General features: G+C 42.9%; 1 protein-coding gene across 2 annotated transcripts in view; it reads left to right on the forward strand.

Annotated features, from left to right (window-relative positions):
- Positions 1-12,821, forward strand: part of nmi (N-myc (and STAT) interactor) — a 39,754-nt gene extending 26,933 nt beyond the window's left edge. For both annotated transcript variants that reach the window (XM_080753331.1, XM_080753330.1), the window contains exons 2-11: positions 48-244; positions 349-414; positions 998-1,069; positions 1,217-1,375; positions 1,534-1,650; positions 3,808-3,967; positions 4,978-5,084; positions 7,810-7,996; positions 9,425-9,528; positions 11,447-12,821. In XM_080753331.1, coding sequence (XP_080609457.1) covers positions 379-414; positions 998-1,069; positions 1,217-1,375; positions 1,534-1,650; positions 3,808-3,967; positions 4,978-5,084; positions 7,810-7,996; positions 9,425-9,528; positions 11,447-11,680 — 1,176 coding nt within the window. In that variant the 5' untranslated portion in view covers positions 48-244; positions 349-378 and the 3' untranslated portion in view covers positions 11,681-12,821. The remainder of the gene's footprint in view (positions 1-47; positions 245-348; positions 415-997; positions 1,070-1,216; positions 1,376-1,533; positions 1,651-3,807; positions 3,968-4,977; positions 5,085-7,809; positions 7,997-9,424; positions 9,529-11,446) is intronic.
- Positions 12,822-27,284: the final 14,463 nt, after the last annotated feature.

Below are 27,284 nucleotides of genomic sequence, written 5' to 3' on the forward strand. Positions count from 1 at the left end.
TTGACCTACACTCACCTACCTGTCTTTCTGTGTCTGTCTCCAAACAGGACAGGGTGGTTAATGTAACTTTGTACCCCGGCCGGTCTGTGACGGGACAGTGTGGCAGCTGGAAAACACCCACCACCACTTTACTTTCACTTTTGAATTTCAGCTTGTTTTTGTTGTGCCGAGCTCCTCTAACTTTTGAATGACATTCGATTCCTGCTGGTTCTATTCGGCAAAGTTATAAGTCAAACCACCACAGGTAAGAAGACAACTTGTAATCGGATGTTGGTGCTTGAAGTAATCATTTATTTAACATGTAAAATATTACGAAAGTACGTTGACGTGTAAGTTTCGTTTTCGTAGAAACCATAGAGGTAGAAACAGCCCGAAGCCATGGCAGATCTCAACAAAGTTATGCTGAACAGCACGGTAAGGAGTGATTTAAGACGAGTTAACATGCAGGCTACAAAAATTAAATGCTTCAATCAGTGGTGTAAAGTAACTAAGTACATTTATTCGAGTACTGTAGCCTACAGTACATTTTGAGTTATTTGTAGGCCTACTTTACTTGAGTATTTCCTATTTCCAGTAGGCCTATTTTTTTATTTTACTCCACTTCATCTCGGATCCAAATAGTGGGGAAAGTCCTACTTGATAGTTGAGTTACTAGTTACTTTTGTAGATTTTGATTCTTATTACAAAACATTTCGGGCATTTGAAAATGGCACATATTGTGAGCTTGTAGATCTGCTATTTTCAAAAGATCTTTAATATAGTCTGCACAATGAGTAGGCCTACTTTATATTTTGGTATGTTATTAAAGTAGATTTTGATAACAATACTTTTGTATTTTTGTTTTGTACTTTTACTTGGAGCAGAGTATTATTTTCTACATTAAAGTATTGATACTTTTACTTAAGTAAAACATTGGAGTACTTTTCAGACCACTGGCTATATTAATAATGTATTTAGTGCAAATTAAACTAAAAAATATTGTCTTATCATGCTCTAGATGAAGATGGGCAGTATTGACATTGAGGAAGAAGAACTAGCTAAAGCCAAAAAAGAGCTGGATTCGTGGAAGGTAGGACACACATAATATTCTTTGGACTTTATAAAGTCATACAAACATGTATGTTTTAACACATTGTGATTTTGGTCCATGATGGAAAATTCAACATCCACCTGCCCTTTAAATGTAGCCTAATTTACTTATGTTTTTTTTTTCCAGATCAAAGTTGAAAAGGCAGATGATACCAAAACCAGGCTGATTCTAGAGAAACTTGACGTGGATGACATCAAGTCTAAAGCCCAAAAAGAATTGAACACTCTTTCTTCAAAGAATAAGCAAAGTGCGATACAATTTGATGAATCCACTGGGAGGATAAAGGTAACCAGTCCTATTCAAATAGTCCACATTACTAAAATAAAGATGGTAGGACACTTAATGCAGACTCACATATATTGCAAGTGAACATTCTATTGTTTTACTGTGGTACAATTAATGCATATATGAATCATTTCATTTTCCCCTTTTTGCCATTATAGGATGAAATCCTCAAACTTGAGAGAGGTAACCAGAATCTGAAGCTGAAACTGAAGAAAAACCAGGCTGATCTAGAATCTAAACGGGCTGAGGCCATCAAACTTCAGCAGAGATTTAAGGTAGACAAGAAATACAAAAATAAGTTATGTTGAATGTTTTGATATTTGACAATAGTGCTGTACTTGAACTGTGTGTGTGTGTGTGTGTGTGTGTGTGTGTGTGTGTGTGTGTGTGTGTGTGTGTGTGTGTGTGTGTGTGTGTGTGTGTGTGTGTGTGTGTGTGTGTGTGTGTGTGTGTGTGTGTGTGTGTGTGTGTGTGTGTGTGTGTGTGTGTGTGTGTGTGTGTGTGTGTGTGTGTGTGTGCGCGCGCGCGTGCGTGCGGCGCGTGCGAACTATTTTGTGTGTCTAAACCCTGAAATATGGTTTTGACTAACTGTTCTCTCAACCTGTGCACTGGGGTCCACTGGTGGGCCCTGGGGATATTACAAGTGGTCGCCGAATATAATTGGCAAAACTCTAATGAGGAAAACGTGATTTCATCGTGAATCGCGATGGTTAGGAACTTAAATAAAGTGCATTGATCCAAGATTTGTCAAAAATTACACACAAAAAATCTTTGACTACCTTTTTCACTGACAAATTACATAAATAAAAAACTAGACTAGACTGTTAGGGAGAGACTAGTGGAGAAGAACTGAAAGACAAGTAATTTTATGTTTGCGCTCTGAAAATAGAGATCTACAAGCTCACAACGCGTTGATCAGCTATTGAAACCAGGTGTAAAATGTACCGTTACGAGTTACGACGCCATCAAGGCAGTGCCAAAATACTTTTTTGTGTACAAAATCAACTGTAGATTCATCCGACTAAAATCTTATGATAGTTAGTCGACTAAAACTGCACTAAAACTAAAACTTTTCAGATGAGTAAAATATGACTAAAACTAAATCAAACATAACACTGCTGAATAACTGCCTTGAGTATGAATCACATGAAAAGAAAAACAAATATGGCTGGTTGATTGAATACTTTAGTAAAGGTTTGCATTGGAAAAGCACAGGACAGTACAGTTCAGATGCAAGTTCTACCCCTAGGATTTAAACCCAAGAAAGCACATGGCTTGTTAAAACGGGGTCCTTTTGTACTCGGTGATATGCAGAATTCAGAGTGATTGATTTGATTGATTGAAGACTATTAGAAGTTTGCATAGAAAAAGGTTTCATGACGGTACAGTTCACTGGTACAAGGTCTACTAAAAGGAGATCCTAGAAAAGACTAAGCTTATTTCCACAGGAAATCCTTAAAGTATCTCATATAACATTGAATGACAGACAGATAGAACACAGTACTATGCAGTAGATATAGTCAGGGGAAAAAAAAGAAAAGAAAGAATAAACAAAAAAACAGTATATACAAAGAGGGGTCAGGGAAGGGAAGGGTAGGGCTGGGCTAGGTTTGTTTTTTACTAAAATCTTATGATAGTTAGTCGACTAAAACTGCACTAAAACTAAAACTTTTCAGATGAGTAAAATATGACTAAAACTAAATCAAACATAACACTGCTGAATAACTGCCTTGAGTATGAATCACATGAAAAGAAAAACAAATATGGCTGGTTGATTGAATACTTTAGTAAAGGTTTGCATTGGAAAAGCACAGGACAGTACAGTTCAGATGCAAGTTCTACCCCTAGGATTTAAACCCAAGAAAGCACATGGCTTGTTAAAACGGGGTCCTTTTGTACTCGGTGATATGCAGAATTCAGAGTGATTGATTTGATTGATTGAAGACTATTAGAAGTTTGCATAGAAAAAGGTTTCATGACGGTACAGTTCACTGGTACAAGGTCTACTAAAAGGAGATCCTAGAAAAGACTAAGCTTATTTCCACAGGAAATCCTTAAAGTATCTCATATAACATTGAATGACAGACAGATAGAACACAGTACTATGCAGTAGATATAGTCAGGGGAAAAAAAAGAAAAGAAAGAATAAACAAAAAAACAGTATATACAAAGAGGGGTCAGGGAAGGGAAGGGTAGGGCTGGGCTAGGTTTGTTTTTTACCAGTTGCGAACTGCTGCCGCCTGTAAGTGGTTTTTCAAGGCGATTTTAAAGGATGCTAGGGAACCACACTCCTTTATGGCCTTCGGTAAGGCGTTCCACATATTGGTGGCATAGCAGAAGGACGAGTTTGACCCTTTGTTTGATTTGACTCTGGGTTGAACGTGATCTGTGGCACTGATATCAGAACTCATCGTGTCTTCATTGCTGTACAGATCTGTGCCCAGATCCCTAAGACTAAGGTGAAGTTCATTAAGCAGGAGAAGGAGGAGGTGGACAGAGCTGATCACATCAAAGGCGTGTTCACCATCACACAGCGACCCACGTTGCTGCTTGAGGGAGGCCAGGCTCTCATCACCTTTGAAGAAGAGAAAGGTATAATATAATATGTTTCTATGACAGCAATCTGGCCAGCCATCGTCAAAGAAAAGGTCCTTTTCACTTAACTGGAGCACAGTTAGTCTGTTCTTGAGAGACTATATGTCAGTGGTTCTCAAACCTTTTCATGTGAAGGACCCCCAAAATGATATGTATTTGGCCACGGACACCCATCTCCAAATATTTAGTTCCAGGGACCACCCAGAAGCAAAAATACATATATTCAAAGATGTGCACACATTTTCGCGACTTTTTCAAAAATAGCAGATCTACAAGCTCGCAGCGCGGCACCGTATGAGCTTGTATATCTGCTATTTTTCACTGGTTAAAGCATTCAATAATTCTAGGCCTAAATGGGTGAAGACCGTAGCCCAATCAAGGACCAGCATCTCTGGCAACGTCATCATTAACAGGCAATGAGGGACCAGTATTCCTTGGGTTATCTGAAATGAGAAAATGAGTTCAAGCCTGGCAGGGTGCTTCAAAAAGACAGACACATGGATTACATGGATTAAAGTTGCAACTACTGAATCGTAGGTTTAAGATTAAAGAGATATTTCACTTTAAAAAAAGACAGAGTAGATGACCCCAAACACGTTTGAAAGTGGAATAAAATGCCAGAAAGAGTGGACAAAAGGGCATTTATTACCCATGGACCAGGAAGTGTTCACAGTGAAAAGTACCTTATCATAACTCAGCACAGGCATGTTTTTATGCCTCCAATCCCACACATTTTATGGCTTGTTTTACGGCTTCAGGTACAGTACTATTAGACGAGTTATATGACCTGGTTGTTTTTTCTTTTTCTTTTTTTTTTGTGCATGTCTGCAGCCATCAAAACACGTCAATTGCACATTTCACATGTGGTTGCTAGGTTGTGTCTTTTTTGGATAAGTGGTGTCAGTTAAATCAGCAGCTCATCAAACTTGCTGTGAGGCTGTGTCTATCTTGTGATTAGAATAAATTATAGATTTCTTTATTTATTATTATTACATTTTCTTTCCCAGTGTCATCTCAGATTCTGAGGATGGCCAAGTGCTCCGTTTCTTGTGAGACAACGAAGCTAGACGTGAAACCAAAACGTCTCGCCCTGGAGCCCTCAGTAAAGTTTGAGGTGAGTTTGATTGATTGATTGAAGACTTTATTAGAAGTTTGCATAGGAAAAGGTACAGTTTCATGACAGTACAATTCACTGGTACACGGTCAACTAAAAGGAGATCATAGTAAGCTTTTCGGCCTATGTGCACAGGAAACCTTTATGTATCCCATATAACATTGAATGACAGACGGATAGAACACAGTACTATGCAGTAGATATTGTAAAAAATAAAAACAAAATGAGCGGACAATTATATTACCAGAAACACAACACATCATAGCCTTCAATGACTATAACAGCTCTGTAACTCTGAGAGTGTACAATCCACTGGGAATGTGTTAAAAATTATAAAAGATTGTAACGAGAAAAACACACACACACAAGTTGACACAACATAACTGTGTAAAGCTGAAGTTGAACGAATTTTTTTTTTAAATGGAGATGGGATAACTTAAGCTGGCCATACACTAGCCGATAATCGGGCCCGACTGAATCGGGTAGAATTAAACACTACAGGATCATTTTTTCAGATTATTTGGGCAGAGAATCTAAACGGGCTCACACTAGCCGTTTTGAACAGTCGGGCGCACCGCACGCTACAGGATTCTATTCCGATTGAGTCGGGCCCAAACACAGCAATAATAAATAAATAATTTATATAATGAATACAAAACGTCACTGTTCCGAGAGCTTCGCCTTGCAACACGCGCGCAGACGTACAAACAAACACATTATGTTATCCACTCACAAACACACCATTGCCTCACGCAACGAAAAAAAAAAAAAAGCTTCAAATGATACTCTGTTCACTTTGACGCGTTTCATGTTCATCCATGGATCAACTCTGATCGACTTTCCCCCTCTCTCTCCACTGCTAAAGTCAAGTGCTGCGCGCTGTCTGCTGGTGCTTCTCATGGTGCCTGCTTTATGATTAGTCGTATGACTGTGTTGCGCAGAGAACATATCAGATCTCCAAGATCAAACTGCGTCCCTCCGCGCCACATTGTAGGGTTTGTAGATCAGGCAGTGGGCGTGTAGGCCTACTTGCACTCGTGTGCTGTTCCCACTCCAGTCTGTGACTGACTGGTAGTGACTATTTCTGCTGATATAAAACAAACTCTCGACCATTGAGTCTTAATTCCCATCGCAAGCAATCATGATACAACCTGGGAGGATGGATGTGGATCATTATTGGAATTGAAATAATAAGCAGTGTATTTATGTGTAGGCCTATTGCTTTTTTTTGGGGGGGGGGGACTAGTTTTCAGTCCCAAATATAGGCCTACTGTAATGCTTTAAAAAGGAAAGGCCTATTAGGCCTAGCCTATATCCATTATGTTTCTTTCATGTCCGCTCCAGGTTTATCATTGTCAGTTTTGATAAAGTCATTTTATTTTATAATAGTTAAGGTAACGTGCGCGCATATTTTCTAAACCTGCTGTCTGTTAAAATACGAAACGCCTGGCTATGCGGGGCGCGCTGTGCCCGGAGTAGCCAGGAGTTGTTAACCCAGCTGGTAGATCAAACAACGAGTTGTAGGCTACCTATGGCCAATTGGAACTTGAAAGGAGTAGAGATTAGCCTACATAACTGCACCGTGCACGGACCATCAGAGAAAGTGACTGACGTGGGGTGAGCTGCTGTTGTAGGCTGCTTCCACCACGGACGGTTCAAGTTCAAGACAGGCACGTGTCTGCTTTTACTTTAGTGGCCATGGCCTAGGCTTTCAATCATGATTTCCCCTGTCTTTAAATTATCGCGGTGTGGGCGGATGGATCAATCAAATATAATCATTAAAAAAAGATCCGAGGGCACGGAGATCCAAATCCAATGTCCCAGAGAGAGAGAGAGAGAGAGAGAGAGAGAGAGAGAAAGAGGACGGTTCTGTCTGGTCCATTTGAAGAACTGTAATCCAGCATTTTGAGGTGGAAACATGGAGAATGCACAGGTTTATCATACATTTGAGAGTGAGAACCATACGTTTAATGTAACTTAATTGGAGTTGGAGGAGGAGAGCAGAGCTGGAAAGTTATTAGCGAGTCCAGACTTGCACTAATTGGTTTGGCCTAGTTTTACGTCTTTTTGATTGATTGATTTCGTGTGTGTGTGTGTGTGTGTGTGTGTGTGTGTGTGTGTGTGTGTGTGTGTGTGTGTGTGTGTGTGTGTGTGTGTGTGTGTGTGTGTGTGTGTGTGTGTGGAGAGAGAAAAATAGATAGCTCTGTCACTCAGATGCTCAGAGACTTGCGCGGCTGCTGTACCTTTTCAATCAGTCCCCTGCTGCTATTCCAGACCAGTACTGATCCAGGAAAATATCAAACATGTTTGAAAAGAGTCGGGCAACCCCCGATCGTCCTCCGAGCCACTCGGCTGGGCTCCGAGTGGATCTGTTAGACCTCACGCTAGACGACGTTCATGCCCGATTGTCGGGCCCGTTTCAGTCGGTGGCAGCCCGATTGTCGGGAGGGTAATTAAATAGCCCGATTATCGGCTAGTGTGCGGCCAGCTTATAAGTGTGCTCACTAAAGCGAGCCCACAATTAACTCAGGTACCGCTCAATCTACGCTTTTTTTTAAACCCAGTAGCACTTTTGAGATTTGCAAAAATGTAAAGTGCGTTAGAAATGAAATGTTTTATTATTATTATTATTATGTGAATTCATTAGTTTGAATGAAAAGAAAGCTCAAATTCATGATTTTTGAACCGTGTGTGTCATTGCGTATATGTGTTGTAACACTTGCAGGTTCACATTGACATCTCCAAGAAGGAACTCACGTTCTCCAACGCCCCGCCCTCCATGCCGGAGGAGCGAATGAGGGACCGTCTGGAGTTGAGCTTCTCCAAACCCAGCCGAGGCGGAGGAGAAGTGGAGAGGGTCGACTATGACAAACACACTGGCTCTGGACAAATCACCTTCCTGCAAACTGGAGGTACAATAAGGCCCCATTTACACTGGCATCCAAATCTAGCCTAAATACCAAGCTACCAAGTGAACTATCTGTTCCATATCCAGATTGGAATCCGATTTGTTTAAATAAGTCTGAACACAAACAAGTCACATGAAATCCGATGTTGACAAATCTGATTTTAGACACATTAAAGGTATATTCAGTGATTGTATTTCATTCAAATAAAAATACAATTGGTACATTTTCCATTCATTCTCCTGCTGACCATATAAGGACTTCCACCATGGCCCGTGTTACGAGCATACTGTAGCTAGATTCGGTTTTCAGAGGTGGCCAGCCAGTCCTCGACCAATCAGGGTAGAGTATGGCTGTAGTTATGTTATGATGGTCAAAATAAAAGTTTTGACAACCACAGTCGCTCTGAATTAAGAACGTCTGCTAAATGCCTAGATTGTAAACTACTGAACTCATAAAATGCCAAGGTCTGGTAGTAAATCAGTATCATACATATCCTGAAGCTGGAGACGTAGGCCTACCGATATTCAGTGATTGGGTCTAATGATCAAAACGAGAACATTATAATGGTGTAAAAAATCTATAAAAAACTAAACATTTCCACACTGTAAGGCCAGTAAGGGACAAGATGACCCCCGGCCACTTTCATTATCACTGAATACACCTTTAAGAGGTGGTTTGATATCTGATTCAAATCAGATTTCCAAAGATGTGTCTCATTCTGAATGCAGTAACCCAATCTAATCACCCAAGTTGCATATCAAACTGTCTAAAACGTTGCTTGCAGCGCAACCCGAGCGCCACTGATGTGATTACAGAGTGCGCGAATCGCATTTTGATTTCCAAATGAAAATGAAACGGTAGTTCAGCATAAGCTTTACACTACAGAAGAAATGACAAGCAGCATTCAGTGGACAGACGGAGAAATTCATTTTCTCCTGGCATTTTGGGGGGGATGCCTCAGTACAAGCGAAAAGTAGAAGAACAAGCAAGGCAATACATGAATAGCCTAGTAAACTGACTCCTCCTATCTTCTGTTCGAATCTGAGAAGGCAGGAGGAGCCTGGTTTACGAGGCTTATATATGAAGACATATCTCGCGTCATGGCAGAAAATGGGTTCACAAGGTCCTGGACATCTGCAATGTCTGAGGAAAATGAAGTGTTTGGTGTGTGAGTCTTGTCTTGTCGGTGGTTGTTCATGAAGGCATGCTCAAGTGGCATGTCAGATTGTGTCTTTTTGTCACATTCTTTTTTTTATTGTGTAGGCTTGTATATTTTACAACATCATCAAAACAGATAATTCATACTACACAAAGGGTACCACTTTTGACAAGTGTCTTTCAACAAACGAACAAACAAAATCATCTGAGAATACTTTATTGCTGAGCGACATGCTCGTGTGACACATGCTCCCGTGTTGTTGACCCCTGTAGTGGCTGAGCACCTGGCCTTGCGAGGGAAGTATTGTGTCAACCTGGCCGCTGAAGTCACCGTGAAGGTTGCACCGGTTTATGACTATCGGCTACGGAAGTTTCAGGTAAGACAGTAAGAAGAATGATAATAACTTTGGTTCATCTACCATTAGCTTGCCCTCCACTGTTCTAGCCCGTTTTTAATCCAGAGGCCCATTTTAAAAAAAGCCTTCTAATGGCCGATGCATACTCCACTTTTAGAGACAAATTTATTTTGGTTTGGCTCGGGGGGGGGGGGGGGGGGGGGAATAGACCGTAAAAAAGTGTACACGTCCAGACGGAGTCAGCATGTGCTGCTTCACATACTAAACTGCGACCTTCGGTGCAAAAATGAAAAATCTAAAGAATAAACTTCTTCAACCTGTTCTCCGGTTCTGTGCTCATTCCAGGGGAGAGCTACCAAGTGAACTAGCAGGTTTATCCACAAGTTTCCACGGGAGTTTACTGGAGACTATCAGGACCAAACTTCCGGGTTTAACAGCAGACATACAAGCTCACGTCGCGTCGCAGATGCAACCCGCTGTGAGCTTGTAAATCGGCGGCGGAACCTCGGTGCAGACGTTTGCGCAATGCACTATGGGGCGTAGGAAACTCGTGGATACTGGTTAAGGCACTGACATTCCTACAGTATGTATGTGCAGCATAGTTTTGATGTCATTTGTTCTCCTCCACCTTCACCCAGAGAGGTGGAGGGATTTGGGACTTTGACGTACACTACAGTATATTATTACTCCATATTCATTTGAGCCTTTTGAAGATGGACAGTAGACAAGGCCGTGCATGCTGTAAAGCTACTGTCTGTAACATTTATGTCTGTCTCCTCCCAACGGAAAGCGATTATTAGTTTCATCAGGAGAAACCACGGCTACACGACACGCAAAAAAGATCTATAGAGCCTTGAAAGACCTCTGTCAACTAAGTACAGTACATAGGGTTGAAGTGGTTAAAAAAACATGATTATCAGGTATTGTGATTATACTAGGAGGAAGGTTTTTTCCAAAAAAGTGAAAATTAGGGACACGCTCCCCGGGCGTATGCTGCCCATGACTGCCTACTGTAAATAAAAAATAGCTAAACAACACGTAGGCCTATATATACATTTAAATATACAATGCAATTACATTTAATCATATTTTATACATTACTGGACTGGTGTGGACGGCGTCAAAACATTTAACTGGGGCGATTTTTTGAGTTTGGACGCCGTCACCGTAAGCAGCACACAGCAGCACAACGTCGGCAGTGGAGCACCCTTCATTGATTTAAACAGGAGCGTTCCCAGCGTTGATGCTGACGCGGCGCTCGACGCGCCCGGTGGAGCCGGGGGGGTTAAATCGTTTTCGTCAGTGAATAAAAGTCAGTCGGCCGACATTGTTCGCCATAGTTTTACAGGGTTCCCACCCATTTTTACCAATTAATTTCCAAAACTTTTCCAAAACCTTTCCAGAATATTTAACCCAATTTCCAGGACTATTCAACAATAATTCAGCTCATTAACAAGTTGCTTACTCCTATGCGCAATGCCCAAAGGCAGGTAGTGTATGCCAGTGTTTCTCAACCTTTTCAGGCCGTGACCCCAGAAATAATCATATTTGAACTGGGGACGCTGACGAGCACTACGAGTTGAGGAATTGTGTATAACACGGTTCTATTGTGAAAATAGCCGATCTACATGCTCACAACGCCTCGCAACGCGAGGCGTTGTGAGCATGTAGATCTGCTATTTTCACAATTTCTGCCTCTAATATTTGACAATTTGGCCAATGTTTAATTTGTCATTTCAGAGTTATTAACAAAATCAATAACCAAAGACAATGCATAGCTATTTTTTTCCAGGACCCTTGATCAAAACGTTTCCAGTACTGGAAAAATATTTTTCTAATTTCAAAATATTTCCTGGAATTTCATGACCGTGGGAACCCTGGTTTTAGTGCGACGAACTGTACTCCATAAACACCCTGTTGTGGTTGTGCTTGGTCCCAGACGTTCTGCGGCGTGCCGAAGCGGACCCTCCTCCTGGAGGACATAGCGGACGTGGGCGACGAGGAGGACCTCCAGGACCACCTGGAGATCCACTTCCAGAAGCCCAGCAACTACGGTGGAGAGGTGGAGAGCATCAAGTACGTCTCCAAGAGCAGCAGGAGCCTCCGCGCCTTCTTCACGGAGGACACCACCCAGACGGAGGCCTTGTGTACAGCTTTAAATGTTGTTAAATGATAATTGATGATAATTAAAATGCAAAATGTACACAGTCAATAATTGTATTATAATAATAATGATACCGACAAGACCTAAGGCCTATTTTACAGCTTTAAATGTTGTTAAAAGCTGCTAAAATACAATAATTCAAAACAGTCAATATGTTTAGAATAATAATAATGCAACCTAAAAGAAAATCTATTATTTAATATCATTAAGACCCGAGGCCTTTAGGCTACTGACCATGCCCTAAATCAGTAGTTATCTTCACTGTTCCAAAATAGCAGATGTACAAGCTTGCAGTGCGACACGAAGTCCAAGAGGGCGGAACAGACCCGTACTTCCCGTTTCTGTGTGGCGTAGGTGGACACCTTTTTAGGAGGCGGAAGCATGTTTGGAGTCTAACGTGAACACAGAGCAAAATAATAGTTCAGAAGCTATAGTCACTGAACTAAATATTGGACCCGATCACCACAAGCCTCATAATATTAACAAAATTGTCATACTAACGTGGCTTTTTTCAGCAACACAACAAAGGAGAAAATCAACTTTATTATCGCTCTTTATCTGTCCCAGCAACACACTCTCATGGGATCTATAGCACCAGTAAACAGATCTATAGCACCAGTAAACAGATCTATAGCACCAGTAAACAGGACGTGCGTGAGATTTGCTGTCAGAGCCTGCGCCCACTTAGGAGTCTATTTGTAGGATTTGTGTACCATGTCGCACTCTAGTGGATCCAATGAGGTTGAGCAATCTTCATAAATTAAATATCTTTGAGGAAGTGATGTGCTGTGCGCTTGTGCATCTGCTATTTTTGAATAGCCAACTAAAACAATATACAGTGCAATGGGTTAATAATAGGTTAGATAAATTTACTTTCTGGTGAGAAAAGTTGTTAATGCACATCAAACAATAATGAAAAACGTGTGGCTTTTGAAATACTACAGTGTATAGTCTGAGCAAGTCAAATCAGTCTTTGGACAGTAAGGTGATTTGAAATTTGTGTTGCACACCTTGAAATACATACATTATACTCTTCAAAGTTATGGATTTGTTAGGTATAAGAAGTCCAGGAGTTTCTTACTTACTAGAAGCACAAAATATGTTTAAAAAAAAAGGAAAATAAATTATAATAAATAGTTGTTTTCCGGTTTAATATTACATCCTGTAGACCTTTGTTTGTACATTAAACATTTATGTAACGTTTACCTATCATCCTGAGTTATCGTGTTTGTTATCTAGGAAAATAATGCCAGAGAGAGGTGTGGGACAAAAGTGCGATGACATCTTTGGGCTGTATCACAGCAGATTAATGGCAAATGTAATAAGAATCATTCACTTTGTGATGCAAGCATGACATTTGGAACAATAAGAGCTTTTACTTGAGTGAATGTAACACTTCATTCTTGTTTAAGGCCTCAAGGTGGCAGTGTAATACCATTATTCAAACAGAAAACTAGACCTATTGTAGAATAATTGTAGAGTCACCTGCAGTTCTGTGTGTGTTAAAAAAGCCCACCTTCATTTGCCCCTTTGTAATTAACATGTTTGTGTATAACAAGAAGTCCTCTAAAGACACCAAGGCTTTGATTTGTAGCATATATATGTCCTTTACCAGTCTGTACAGTCATATTCTTTCTGAATTGAGATGCACACAATCATAAATCACATAGAATGACCTTCACAGACTCGTTTCATAATTGAAAAGCTTTAAAAGTGTGCCATTTAACTCCAATCACGGCAATGCAATATCTGTCTGTGCCACTCATAGTATTTATTGACTTGCCCCGACTTCACCTCCGTGGTAAATCAATTGGGGGACATAAATATAAATGCATTGAAGCAGTGCGCGGAGGACTATAATTAAAGAGCCCTTACTCTGTCCTGAGAATTTAGAGACCCCTCTTGTTGATGGCTGATGAAATTATATTGCACTTCCTTTGACTTTGACCACAAGCATCTGTGGGGATATTCAATTTTACCTCCCATCAGGAGTGGTAGCCTTTACTTTGCTAAATGAATTGCCTGGGGAAGGGAGGGGGGGGGGGTACATAAAGTTGGACTGAAATTGAATTGACTTTTCTTTTAAAGAGCATATTTGAACATTGTTGCACCAGGGTGCCTGGAAACCATTATGATCATTATGACCTGACAGTCTGATTTGATCTCTGACTGCCTATTTGGGTAAAGCCCTGGTTCAAACACTATTTATCAATACAAATAAAAAAACAATCTATGAATTCAAACTGCCAGATATGGAACACGAAAGAGTTAAACCAGTAAGACTCCCTAATCGGGAGATTAGCAACCGTCAGGTCGCATGTATACACAATTGGCCTGTAAGTGGCATTGGTTCCTGAGTGTAGGGGGATGTGCAATTGTGCATGGCAAATGTATGCTTAGGTATGTAGGGCCAGAGAATGTGGGGTTTAGCTGTAATGGGGTGGTGGCAAAGTTGTAAGAATAATGTTGGTAGGAGCAGTGCAGTATCCAAAAATGTGTTTGAAAAAATCGGCCTGTACTGACCCCATGGAGAATTCATGCAGTATTTTTGATACATTTTGTTTGTTTTTGTCGCATTCCTAAGCCAATAATTTGATGACCAGTAGTGGTTTCCTATAGAGCATTGCAGTGCGGTGCTGGAAGTAAACTGCCAATTCATTTACACCATAGGGGACTGGTGGACGTCGCAGTTTTCGCTTCCGGCAACAGCACCGATTTCAAAAGGGGCGGGAAATGCGCCACCACTTTCAGTTTAATTTACATTTCTTCAATCCTAGGTTTCAGCTTCAGCTTCTGGTCCCATTGGACTCAAATATTCAAGAACTGAACCAGTGTGGTCCATCAGGCAGAGATGATGAAGCAGGTAGAAAGAGACCGGACGCAGCCTAGCCTATATGACAGGCACGCAGTCCTGCAGTCAGACACACACAGCAAAGAAAGTGGTCACACTCATCAGCCGCTGACTTGTTGTACGCATAGGCCTAAATTGGAACGTAAAAAGAAATGGGGGGGAAATGTCCCTTAATGATTCAAAGCCGGTGTGTCACTGTTGCAGGTGTCCCACTCCCACAGAAAGAATGGCAGCTTCTCCTCCTACCTCTCTCTCTCCCTCTCTCTCCCTCTCTCTCTCTCTCCCAGCCAGACACTTTAATTGGCTGCCGCTCGCTCCGTGGTGGCAGGCAGCTGCGTCCGCTCTGCCAAGGCCATCGTGGGTACCGGGCGGCGGTTGACACCGCTGTCAGACACCGCCTGTGCCCATGCATGCCTTTTAATGGAATGAAATGGAAGCTTTCCATTTCCCAACGAGACTGCTGAGCTATCACCTTTTTACCTCTCAGAGAAATTACATTTGTGTAGTGGTGTTCAAAGCTGCCATTTACTTGCTGAGGCAAAACCATGCCAGAACTGTCGGAGGACAAGGAGAGGAGGGATAGAGAGAGAATAATGCCACAGCAGCACAGACAGACGGAGGGAGGGAGAGTGACATTGAGGGAGAGGAAAGAGAGTGAAGGGGTGTGGAAGGGACAGAATGAGATCCAACACTAACATCAAGTGAGTGGAGGGAGCCAACAGGAAAGTGATAAAACATGTATACAGACCTGCTGCTGCTGCCCCCCCCCCCCCCCCCCCACACACACACACACACACACACACACACCTTCTATTCTATTCTCCTGTAATTTGACTAGTGATGAATATAGCTCGTTAAAATCCTGTTGGCGTGGCTCAAGCTGCTCTCGTGAACTCATCCGCCAAGACACACGCCGCCGCTGGCATCCATCTGGACGCCACCGAAATAAAGTGAAACAATTTTCCTGGAATTAATTATTCAGCCCTCTCTCTCTCTCTCTCTCTCTCTCTGAGTCGTTTCCAATAACATTAATTCGATCCCCCCCCCCCCGGGAGAATAATACATGAGATGAACATGTCCACTTTCCAAAACAGCTGGACCCGATCCGTAATGACACAAAACTCACAGGTTGTGATTTGTAAGACATAAACACAAAACAATAGGAAATAATAGAGGTTCTTAACCACTTAAGCCCTATATTAGCGTACTTTGTCTTACGACAAAATGGGGAAAAGCTTGTAGATCTGCAATTTGTGAGCGGTGCTAGCCACTCCAGTATGTAACTTTGTGTGTAATACAGTAAGTAAGTATTTGATACACTGTCCATGTGTATATGATATGTACATCCCCTATTCTTTGTCCCTTTTCTGTGGGTCTATATCATCGTACTGTACTTGTTGTGCTACTCGAACCCACACTGTTTCTTCAGGAACAGTATTTTCTAGTGTGAAATGTGAAGTGAGCACCACTCATTTCACACTGGTGTGATTTGGTTTGAAACATTACGAAAGCAATGTTGATATATTATCAAACATAAAATATTAAACATAATATCAGACAGTCTGATATTAAATAAAATGCCTGTATTTAATTCAGCCTGACTAAAGCAGGGATAAAACATATTCCCAGCGGCCATAAATAAAATGAAAGACCATGAGGGGGGATGATATCAAAGCAGAGGCATGAATACCCCCCGATCCCCCCAGAGCAAATCCAACACTGCAACATTGGAATTCACTCGTTTGGTCAGTTGTGCTTTGGGGACCCGGCTGGGAGTGATGAGCATTTACGTAACTAGTACAGTTTCCAACAAGAAGCAGGGCTCCACCAACAGCACAGAAACCAAGATCCTGGGCACAGTGGCGCAGTCGGTAGTGCTGTCGCGTCACAGCTAGAAGGTCCAGGGTTCGATTAGCGCTGGGGACGTGTTCTCTCCTCCGCATCATCAGTGCCCATACCCTATGGGTGGGGTTGGCAAAAGGACCTTTCTGTGTGGAGTTTGCATGTTCTCCCCGTGTCTCCTAGGGTAGGTACGCTCGCAAAAAAAACATGCACTGGCCAGCCGGGGCGCCTGATGGAGGGAAAGGAACTCGTTGGAATAACGTGTTCCTTCCACGCGCTACGTCCTGCTGGGGAAACTCCCCCCTTAATAGGAAAATTCAAAGACTCTCATTCCATTAACTCAAAGAAATAAGTCATGAGAGAAATCAGAGTGTGTAATTGGAATTTGCTATATTTTGAGAGAGACAGGCAAGGAACAGTACAGTATACCAGTTAGACTCCCTAATCGGGAGATAAGCGACCGTCAGGTCGCAGCGTGATTTTAGGGCAAAATGTGTAGGAGCAGTGTCCAAAAATGTGTTTTAAAAAATCAGCCTGAAGGTGGCGCTAAACGGGACAGATCCATGTTGATGACATGAGTGTAGACATACTGTGTACCGATTTGTGTGATTTTTGGGCAAAAACTGTAGGAGCTGTGTCCATAAATGTGTTTTGCAAGAACCGGCCTCATGGTGGTGCTAGAAGAGGGTCATGTGAGAATTGATGGGTTGTGGTTTGGCAGGCAAGGAGTGTGTGTGCAAAATTTGGCTTGGATCGGGGCAACGGTTGCGGAGATATGAGCAGGGGAAAAGTGTGACGTGTGACAGACAGACTGACAGACTGATGGACAGCTGGTCGAGGTTTTGATAGTAACTGCGACCTGACGGTCGCAATAAGAGAATACAGTACATGACAGTTAGTCGTGGGACCAGTGACCAGTTCATAGGTTCTCAGATCATAACAAGACAGAAACGTAGGGTCCTGGTAACTTTCCACTAGCCGTGACATACTGTAAGCATGGAAACATGCCCTTCCGGGTGGAGGTGGCATGGCAAAATACTGTATGCTGTATATTTATTGAATTCAAAAGATAGATATTAACTACCAGAATTATCCATCACCCCTGTCAGGTGAAAAGAAGCAGCTTGAACTCCTCATGCATAGAAGGAAGCATGAGGTCAGTCCGTTGCTCTCCCCAGGTTGGCAGAGGGAGTGTAGTGCCCAGGATTACATTAGATAATTGACACCGGGTGGAAAAATGGGTTACATTTTAAAAAAAGAAGAAAAAAATAAATATACCAAGTATCCTTCAGTCTGGTCTGGAATGAACGATATTATCCAGAGAGTCAGTTGGGATTAATATAAACAATATAAACTCTTCTTTGTCTGCTTTATGTTCTGTTTTGGTATTATCATAATTGCTGTCATCATTATCATCATCTGATCCTTATGTAGCATAATCCCCTTGTCACACACTCCTTTTGCAGGATTGTTGCTAGGCCTAAAGAGCCCGTTTCTGCAGTGACATTCAGAAGTAGGCTACTACTGCCTTGTACTGACACTGCTGATGGAGTCCCTGAACCAGGTCAGAGCAGGTTGACCGGCTGCCACCAGCACTTGTCCCACAGGCTGTGTTCAGTCTGCCCTCTGTTATTGTTCTGGACGGTGCAGCAACCGTTGCGTCACCTCCTCCTGCCCTGACAGACACGTCATTACATGGGCTGATGACACAGCGCTGTCTGATCAGCATGCTGCTCCTCACCCCGGTGTGAGGAGAAAGCACCTCCACACAGCTCTAAAAGACAGAGGAGATATGCAGGGACATGCTGGGCCCCTGATTCAGCCTGTGAGAAAGAGTTGGAGAGGCCCTCATTGCACGCTATAGAGAGCGGCTACTCAAAGATTTGTGACAAAGTGACAAGCCAGTGGGCCAAATACATGAGTTATATTTTGTCGTTGTCGGGTGGAAACCTTGTATGTCCAAAACCGTTTGTTTTGTATTTATCATTTTAAAAATGATTTAAACTAGTGAAAACAGCCGATCTACAAAAAAAATGATTTAAACTAGTGAAAACAGCCGATCTACAAGCACACAACGTCTCGCACCGCGAGGCGTTGTGTGCTTGTAGATCTGCTGTTTTCACTACTTTTGTGCGATGCTTGTATGATGAAGCAGGGCTTTGCTTTGCGAAAAAAATGAACATTTTGAAACTTGGAGATACAAGGTTTCTGCCCGACAGTGACCATTTACTTTGTTGGCCGCCCAGCCCCCAAAATGGCCGGCCTGGACCGGCCGGGAATGAACCGGCCGTTCGGGAGTTGTCCCGCTTTTCCCAATGGCCAGCACGTCCCTGGAGATGTCCTCCTCCTCGCCCTGGTGAGGAGCAAGCACCTCCATCATGCCACTCCTTTATAGTCTGCAGTTTATTTAAGTTAGTTGGATCTAACTGTTGCAAAGTCATTTGCATATTGGCACAAAGGAATTCATCTAAATTCAGTTTAGAAGCTAAACATCTTACTGATTGCTCAGAAGTAAAAGTGGGAGTAGGAAATATTCTAGTGAGTGAAAGCAAGTTTGGCGTTATAGTTGAGCCTAATGAGTACTTTACAACATTCATAATAAACAATTAAAGCTTTGGGGATTATAGCTACTGTTTATATGCAAAGCAAATGAAACTGCAGCAAAAGAAACAAGCAACCGAACTTCTAGCGAAAGTAACACAAAACAGTTTATGAAGGATCCGTTCAGATGACGATGATGATGGGTTGGCTGTGTGGGGTTAAGTGGAATGAATACAGCTATGAATCTTCTAATCGTATCTCACAAAATTAGTTTCCCTCGGTGGAAACACTGTAGACTTGAGTTTCCATGGAAACAGGATACAATTACTGCGAGGTGAGCTCATAACTACTTTACTCCTCGACACATCAGGGAGGCAATAACAAATGATGAGAAATAATGCGTCCGTGTGCCTTCCAGAGGCGTAATTTCAGAAAGAAATGGGGGGTGGGTAGGAAATGACCATAGCCCCATTTCTAAAGTAGCAAAAATACAAGCTCTCAACGTGTCGCCATGCGATGAGAGCTTGTAGATCCAAGCTCACAGCGTGTCGTGTTGTGATGTGTTGTGAGCTTGGAGGTCAGCTATTTTCGCTGCTTGATACCACACTGAACTAAACATTATTAAGTCAATACTGGAGATATAGCATATGGCGTGGATTTGAGGGCAATTCTTTCAACATACTGTACTGTAAAATGCTACATTCAAATTCAGGAGAGTTTGGACAAGGCAATTCTCTTGAATGCCGCCTTCAGGTATGGCATGGAAAGGGGGCATTTGCATTTTTTCACCATAGTAAAAAATGCATTCATGGTCTGGAGAGGGCACTTTTTACAGATGTATAAAAGGGCAGGGGCTCAAGCCCCCTTTGATGTCTTTTTGTGCACATCAATCCTATCAAATGTTTGCATTCACAGTGGTGGAAGAAGTACTGAAATGTTTTACTTAAGTAAAAGTATCATTACCACATTGTAGAAATACTCTTTTCACAAGTAAAAGACCAGTACTCAAAATGTACTTGAGTAAGAGTTCAAAAGTATTGGCACCAAAATAAATTTAGAGTACCAAAAGTATTCTCCACAAAGGGTTCAAAATGTATAGCTTGTGAGCTTATAGATAAACAATAAAAATAATTAAAATGTGGAATATATTTGGAAGATGTTTTTTAGACAGTTTTTATACATGGATCATTTGGGTGATCCATAACATGAAAACATTTGAGAACCACTGGTTTAAAAATAATACTAAAACATTAGGAAGCAAGCCCAAATAAGCAACTACACTTAAGAGGAACCCTGCAACTACCAATAGTTTTACAAGCAACTTCACAGAAAAAAAAGCCTGGCTATGCGAGGCTAGACAGACATGGCAACTCTGTGGTTGGCTGTATCAGACGCTCATTGCATGTGACTGCTCCGTCTCATTAGCCCAGGGCCTGTATGGCTGCTTCTCTGCTGGGCTCCAACACTGATTTTTGGAATAACAGTGACTTCACTGCATGGGCCTGGCTGGCTGGCTGGCTGGCTGGCTGGCTGGCTGGCTGACTGACTGACTGACTGACTGACTGACTGACTGACTGACTGACTGACTGACTGACTGAATGGTTGGCTGGCTGGCTGGCTGGCTGACTGGCTGACTGGCTGGCTGGCTGGCTGGCTGGCTGGCTGACTGACTGACTGACTGACTGACTGACTGAATGGTTGGCTGGTTGGCTGGCTGGCTGGCTGACTGACTGACTGACTGACTGGCTGGCTGGCTGGCTGACTGACTGACTGACTGAATGGTTGGTTGGCTGGCTGGCTGGCTGACTGAATGGTTGGCTGGCTGACTGACTGACTGACTGGCTGGCTGGCTGACTGGCTGCCTGGCAAGCTGATTGGCTGGCTGACTGACAATGCAGCAACCTGTATTTTAGGCAGAGGCAGCTGGTATGCGCATGCATAAAGTGAATGGCAAATCGAGTGGCAATGTGAGTTTATCACCGTTTAACATCGTTGAATGCAATCAGGTAGGACTTTTCTGTTTGGATTTATGGGCTGTTAAGGCCTTAGTAGGCATTCCGGCATACCCTATATGCAGCCCTTTCAAACGCAATCACGTTTATGTGTGTGCCTGACTGTGCTGCTAACCAGGATGCCAAAGCTCCCGCTAAACTTTTGTTTCTCAGTCAGTGTGCAAGTTAATTGTTAGGTATATGGCTTGATAATTAGAGAGAAGTGAGCCATGCTGGGGAGAATGGTGTTTGGGTGGACGTAGACATGCAGTACAGTACAGTTAAGACTCTCTGTGTTGTCAGCGTTGGTTCTTTGTTATCTTAACCCATTCAGGCCTAGAATTATTGAATGCTTTAAACAGTGAAAAATAGCAGATGAGCTTGTAGATCTGCTATTTTTGAAAAAGTCGTGAAAATGTGTGCAAATCTTTGAATATATGTATTTTCAAAGGGAACGTTTGTAACTCAAATCTCTGCTTCTGGGTGGTCCCTGGAACTAATTTTTGAGATGGGGGTCCGTGGCCAAATACATATCATTTTGGGGGTCCTACACATGAAAAAGGTTTGAGAACCACTGACATAGTAGTCTCTCAAGAACAGACTAACTGAGCTCCAGTTAAGTGAAAAGGACCTTTTCTTTGACGATGGCTGGCCAGATTGCTGACATAGAAACACAGGTTTTTCAAAAGATCTTAGGATTCAAAAGACACTTATAGAATCTGATCAAAATTCTAATTTTCACGATTTTTAAAAAATAGCAGATCTACAAGCTCGCAGCGCGGCACTCGGTGCCGCGCTGTGAGCTTGTATATCTGCTGTTTTTCATTAGTTAAAGCATAACATAATGATACACAATATTTGTACCCGTTCTGAATGGGTAACCTATATTCCTGTCTTGTTGCAGCAGTGCCTCCTGTGCTAATTGGGCATTTCAAAGTCCCTGGAAGAGCCGAGTGTTGCTGGTTACTGTAACTGTACAACCTCTCCACTTTCCATACAGTGCACTGGCTGTGCAGACTGGAGAGACTATATGAACACGGCACACGAGTCACGACTTTTCAGCAAACATGCTGCATTCCCACGGACAGAATACCATTATGATACTGTTTACCCAAGCATGAAACGTCCGTGAATTATTCACATGAAAAATAAATAACATAACAAGCATTCCAAAACTCGTTGACATTCCACAATTTCCTGTACTGTGGATTTTAAACCAAGATATCAGATATCATAGGAATGGTGGAGCTTAGCATATATGTGCTGTTTCACTATGGACATAACACCCACATGGGCCTACACACCAGTTCTCCAACACCTGACACCATTTCACACTGTACGACCACCACCTGGCACATACAGCTGTTTGGCCTAATGATGCTTGCACCGCAGATCTGTCTGTCCGCCCACAACCCTGCACTCAGCCATGAGGGTTCAAGTACAGGACCCCAAGTTTGACGGATAAATGCCCGTCCGTCCCGAGTGCTTTGCATGTCCAGTTAAAAAAACAACCCGGGCTTCCAGGGTGAACTCTCTCAGAAGCCTCTGCATACATTGTGGCTGTATTTCTATTCACTCCCGAGTTCTGATGCTGAATCGGACAGGGAGCAGACCTCCATTCGGAAACACCCCCACTTAGAGACGGGGACTGAGCATTCAGCAGGTTAGCATTCACCAGCGTCAGGCAGCTTAGCATTCATTCACCAGCGTTTGCAGGTTAGCATTTCACCTGGATAGCGTTCACCAGCGTTAGTTTTACTGAGGTTAGGTTAATCTTCTGAATAGCAATGTTTCTGTCAGTGTTGGCAAATTTATATGTAGTCTTTTGAATAAAATTCGGATTAGTTTAAGTCATATTTCAGTCATCTAAAATGTTTAGTCTAGTTATAGTCGAATAAATACCATAAGATTTCAGTCTACTAAATCTACAGTTGATTTTGTCGACTAAAATGTATTTTGGCGGGCCTTGGTGGCGTTGTGATGCCTGATTTAATTTACACTATACACACTAGAGTGCAACCAAACATGAAATGACTTGTCTTTTAGTTCTACTGGATCTCTTCTCCACCATGTCCCTCCCTAACATTTTATAGTCTGGTTTTTATTTGTTGACAAAATTATCAATAGGCCTATTTAGTCTAGTCTGTTTTAGTCGTCGTAGTGTAGTTTTTATTCAGTTCTCGCCAGTGAAAAAAGGTCTAAGAGATCATCACTGATGGATGTCGTCTCCTGGGTCGTTTCCTGTGTGTTGCTGGCTGCCTCCGTCTGCCTCGGTCCAATCCCCCCCTCCTCCCCCCCCTCTAAAATGCTGCCTTCCCTCTCCATATTTTTCCTAGCATAATGGCTACCAAATGGTGCCCCTGAGAGAAGACTGATTATGCCATGGTCTGTTTTTCTTTTTTTTGGGCTGGAAACCTGGCCATAGCTTTAACGTTCACGGCATGCCAAGAAGCCAGCCATTCATGTTGGCTTTAAATGACAGGCATGGCAAGGAACATAAAACAGTAAAATAAATCATTAATTGAACTGTGAGAACATACAGATGGATGGACCCACGAGGGCGTGACTTTGTAATTTAACGCATGGCAATTACATCATTCTGTGTTTGGATTGAAATAATAAGGCCTTTCATGCAGCAGTTAACCATGCACACACGTCCGGAACCCTAGCATCCATATTCTGGGCTTGTCGTAATGTCACAGGCAACATTCCTATCACGGGGGGGGGGGGGGGGGGGGGGGGGAATCTGTGAAATAAATGGGTATCCACCTGTTTCCGCAGGAATTTACTGGAGATTTTTTTGCACCACACTTCCGGTTAACAGCAGACATACAAGCTCACGTCGCGTCGCAGATGCAACCGTTGTGAGCTTGTAGATCACACTCGGCTGCTGCGCCGGAAGCTCCGTGCAACTTCTGCGCAATGCACGATGGGATGTTGGAAAGTTGTGGATAGTTGCGACCGTCAGGTCGCACTTATTATCAAAACCTCCACCGGCTGTCTGTCTGTCTGTCCGTCCGTCTGTCTGTCCGTCACACGTCAAACGTCACACTTTTGCCCTGCTCATATCTCTGCAACCGTTGCCCCGATCCATGCCAAATTTTGCACTCACACTCCTTGCCTGCCAAACTGCAACCTCCATCCACTCCATCAATTCTCACATGTCCCTCTTCTAGCGCCACCATGAGGCCGATTCTTGCAAAACACATTTTTGGACACTGCTCCTACAGATTTTGCCCTAAAATCACGCAAATCGCTACACAGCACGTCTACACTCATGTCATCAAAATGGATCTGTCCCATATAGCGCCACCATCAGGCCGATTTTTTCAAACACATTTTTGGACACTGCTCCTACAGATTTTGCCCTAAAATCACGCCAATCGGTACACAGTATGGCTACACTCATCTCATCAACATGAATCTGTCCCATATAGCGCCACCATTAGGCCGATTTTTACAAACACATTTTTAGACACTTCTCCTACACTTCTCCTACAGCGACCTGACGGTCGCTTATCTCCCGATTAGGGAGTCTTACTGGTTTTAAAAATACTCCTAAAAAAAGGAGCTGTGAACTGCTCCTTTGCTCCACCCATTCCTGGGACATGTGAGAATGGTCTAGTGAAGGCACAGTCTGATTGCATCAACTGCCCATTGTGGGAGTACGGGGTAAGAAAATACCCTCTATCACTAACGCTGGTTGAAATTCACCCGAACACCCGTAGAAAACATTAATCAGGGATGGGGGCAGGGAAACATACTGTATAAGGTACAGTATGTTTCTGTACCTTATCCAGAAATATACTGTCGCTGAGCATCCTGAAGGTACACACAAGGACCAGACATCAGCAACATCATGAAAATCACATAAACATAATTGTCCGGGTGACAAGTTAACATTATTTTTTTATTTCTTAAATTTTTATCCCACAATTTTGTAAATCATTTTTCATCCGGTGTCAATTATCTAATGTAACCCTGGGCGCTACCCTCTCTCTGACAACGTGGGGAGCAAATGGTCTGACCTCATGAGGAGTCCAAGCCGCTTCTAAGCCGCTTCTTTTCACCTGACAGGGGGGAGTTTCCCCGGTTGGACGTAGTACGTCGAACGTGGAAGGAACGCGTTATTCCAACCAGTTCCTTTCCCCTCCATCAGGCGCCCCGGCTGACCAGGGGGAGGCAGTATAGAGACCAGGATTACTGCATGTTTTTGTGAGGGTACCTACCCTAGGAGACACGGGGAGAACATGCAAAATGCCCTTTGCCAACTCCACCTAGGGCATGGGCACTGATGACGCGAAGAAGAGAACCCAGGAATCGTACCCATGCAGGACCTTCTAGCTGTGAAGCGACAGCGCTATACCGACCGTGCCCCGGCGGTGTGACAACATTAAACGTTAGTGTTCTAGGGTTAAGACCGAAATAAACTATTCATTCATTTTCGATCTGCTATTTTCAGCCAAAGTTTCCCCCGCAATACGGATGCTGTGCTTTAAGGGGTTAAATAAGCATATAACAGCTTGATTACTTGTAAGACCATCCATCTATCGGCTGCATCTGCATTAAGTACAGCCGGATGCTCACATTGTTTTCAGATGCTCCGCATCAGTATTTGCCACAATAAGAGACGTTTTTAAGCGGATGTTTCTGAGAATGTTTTTTTTTTTTTTTTTTGCATAAGGCATGTAATCAGCGACATTTGAATTTGCCACAAGGAACATTGCGGGTCATCCGTAAACATATAGCTGAAAGGAGATCAGTGGTCACAGCACCGTGACCTTGGCAGCACGGCCGCCTGCCTCTGCAGGCCCCCAGGAGCAGGATGGAGGATGGAGGCTCATGGTTGCAGGGACGTGCTGAGAATGTTAGAGAGGCAGGGGCTGACATTTCTAAAAGGGCCTTTTGGTGCTTCATACTACACTGAACTAAGCATCATCAAGTCAATACTGGAGATGTGGCGTAATAACGGCATGGATTTTCGACACAGAGAGGGCAATTCTTTCAACGTAAAGATGCTGCATTCAAGTTCAGGAGAGATTGGACAAGGCAATTCCCTTGAATGCTAGCTTCAGGTATGGCACGGAAAGAGGGCATTTGCATTTATTTCACCCTAGTAAAAACGTCATTCATGGTCGGGAAAGGGCACTTTTTACAGACGGCTAAAAGGGCAGGGGCTCAACTGTGGGCATGTGCGTGCATGGTTGTGTTTGTTCTGCCTTCCCCCTGAGGTCTGCTGCATGAATGACAGATGGTTCTGCTGCTGCTGCTGCTAGTATGGGGAACATAAGAAAATCTGCGAAGTAAATCGTTACCAAGAAATGTCTTCACCAATGTGTTTCTAAAGGTGTGTAATAATATGTACTAAAAGGTTGAAATTCAACTCCCGGGGGAAACCTCATAAAAAAACTGATTTGTGTTTGTGTCCCATTAACTTTACTATACAGGAAAAACATTCCATGGGCTACAAATGGCCCCCACAAAACGGTGAAAAGTGATGATTCATCATCACCATCGTTTTGTGCGTCCGATTTTAGCCCAAGGAATGTTTTTCGTGCAAAACAAATGCTTGCAATGGATTCAGCATCATAAAAAACCCCATTTTGACCCCTCACATGCTACTTAAAGCAGATTTATTTTTGTATTTTTTTCCTGTATAGTAAATTAATGGGACACAAACACAAATCAGTTTTTTTTATGAGGTTTCCCCCGGGAGTTGAATTTCAACCTTTTAGTACATATTATTACACACCTTTAGAAACACATTGGTGAAGAGATTTCTTGGTAACGATTTACTTCGCAGATTGGTCAAATATCTTATAAAATCCCCTTACTATGCTCCGCTCCGAGTCTTTCTAGGTGACCTGGCCGCTAGCAGTGGAAAGTAACTGCGAACATTTGCTCAAGTACTGTAGGCCTGTCTGCAGGATGTCTCCAGTCCCTCCTACTCCATGCACATCCACCACATTGCTACGTGGTTTGAGGGCAGCTTCCTTGACCTTAATGTTACTAAGACCAAGGAGCTGTGTCTGGGAGGGGGCTCAAGCCCAGGTCGGGGGGTCCTGGGGGGTCCTGGGGGTCTCGTTTGCCTGCAGCTCGGAGCAGACGTGCTCTTGATGGATGAGCCCCCGCCCAGCCCAGCCCAGCCCAGCCCGGCCCGGCCCGGCCTGACAGAAAGCGGGCCGCGGAGCAGGAAGGAACAGGATGGTTGGGGTCGTGGGTGTTGTGGTTGCAGTGGCATAAAGTAACTAAGTACATTTACTCGTGTACAGTACTTAAATAGGCTACAATTTTGAGGTATTTTTACTTTACTGGAGTATCTCCAATTTCCAGTACATTTACTTCTACTCCACTACATCTCAGAGGCAAATATTGTACGTTTTTCTTA

The sequence above is a fragment of the Nannobrachium achirus genome (assembly GCF_963921795.1).
Source record: "Nannobrachium achirus genome assembly, chromosome: 22".
In the NCBI taxonomy this organism is placed as follows: domain Eukaryota; kingdom Metazoa; phylum Chordata; class Actinopteri; order Myctophiformes; family Myctophidae; genus Nannobrachium; species Nannobrachium achirus.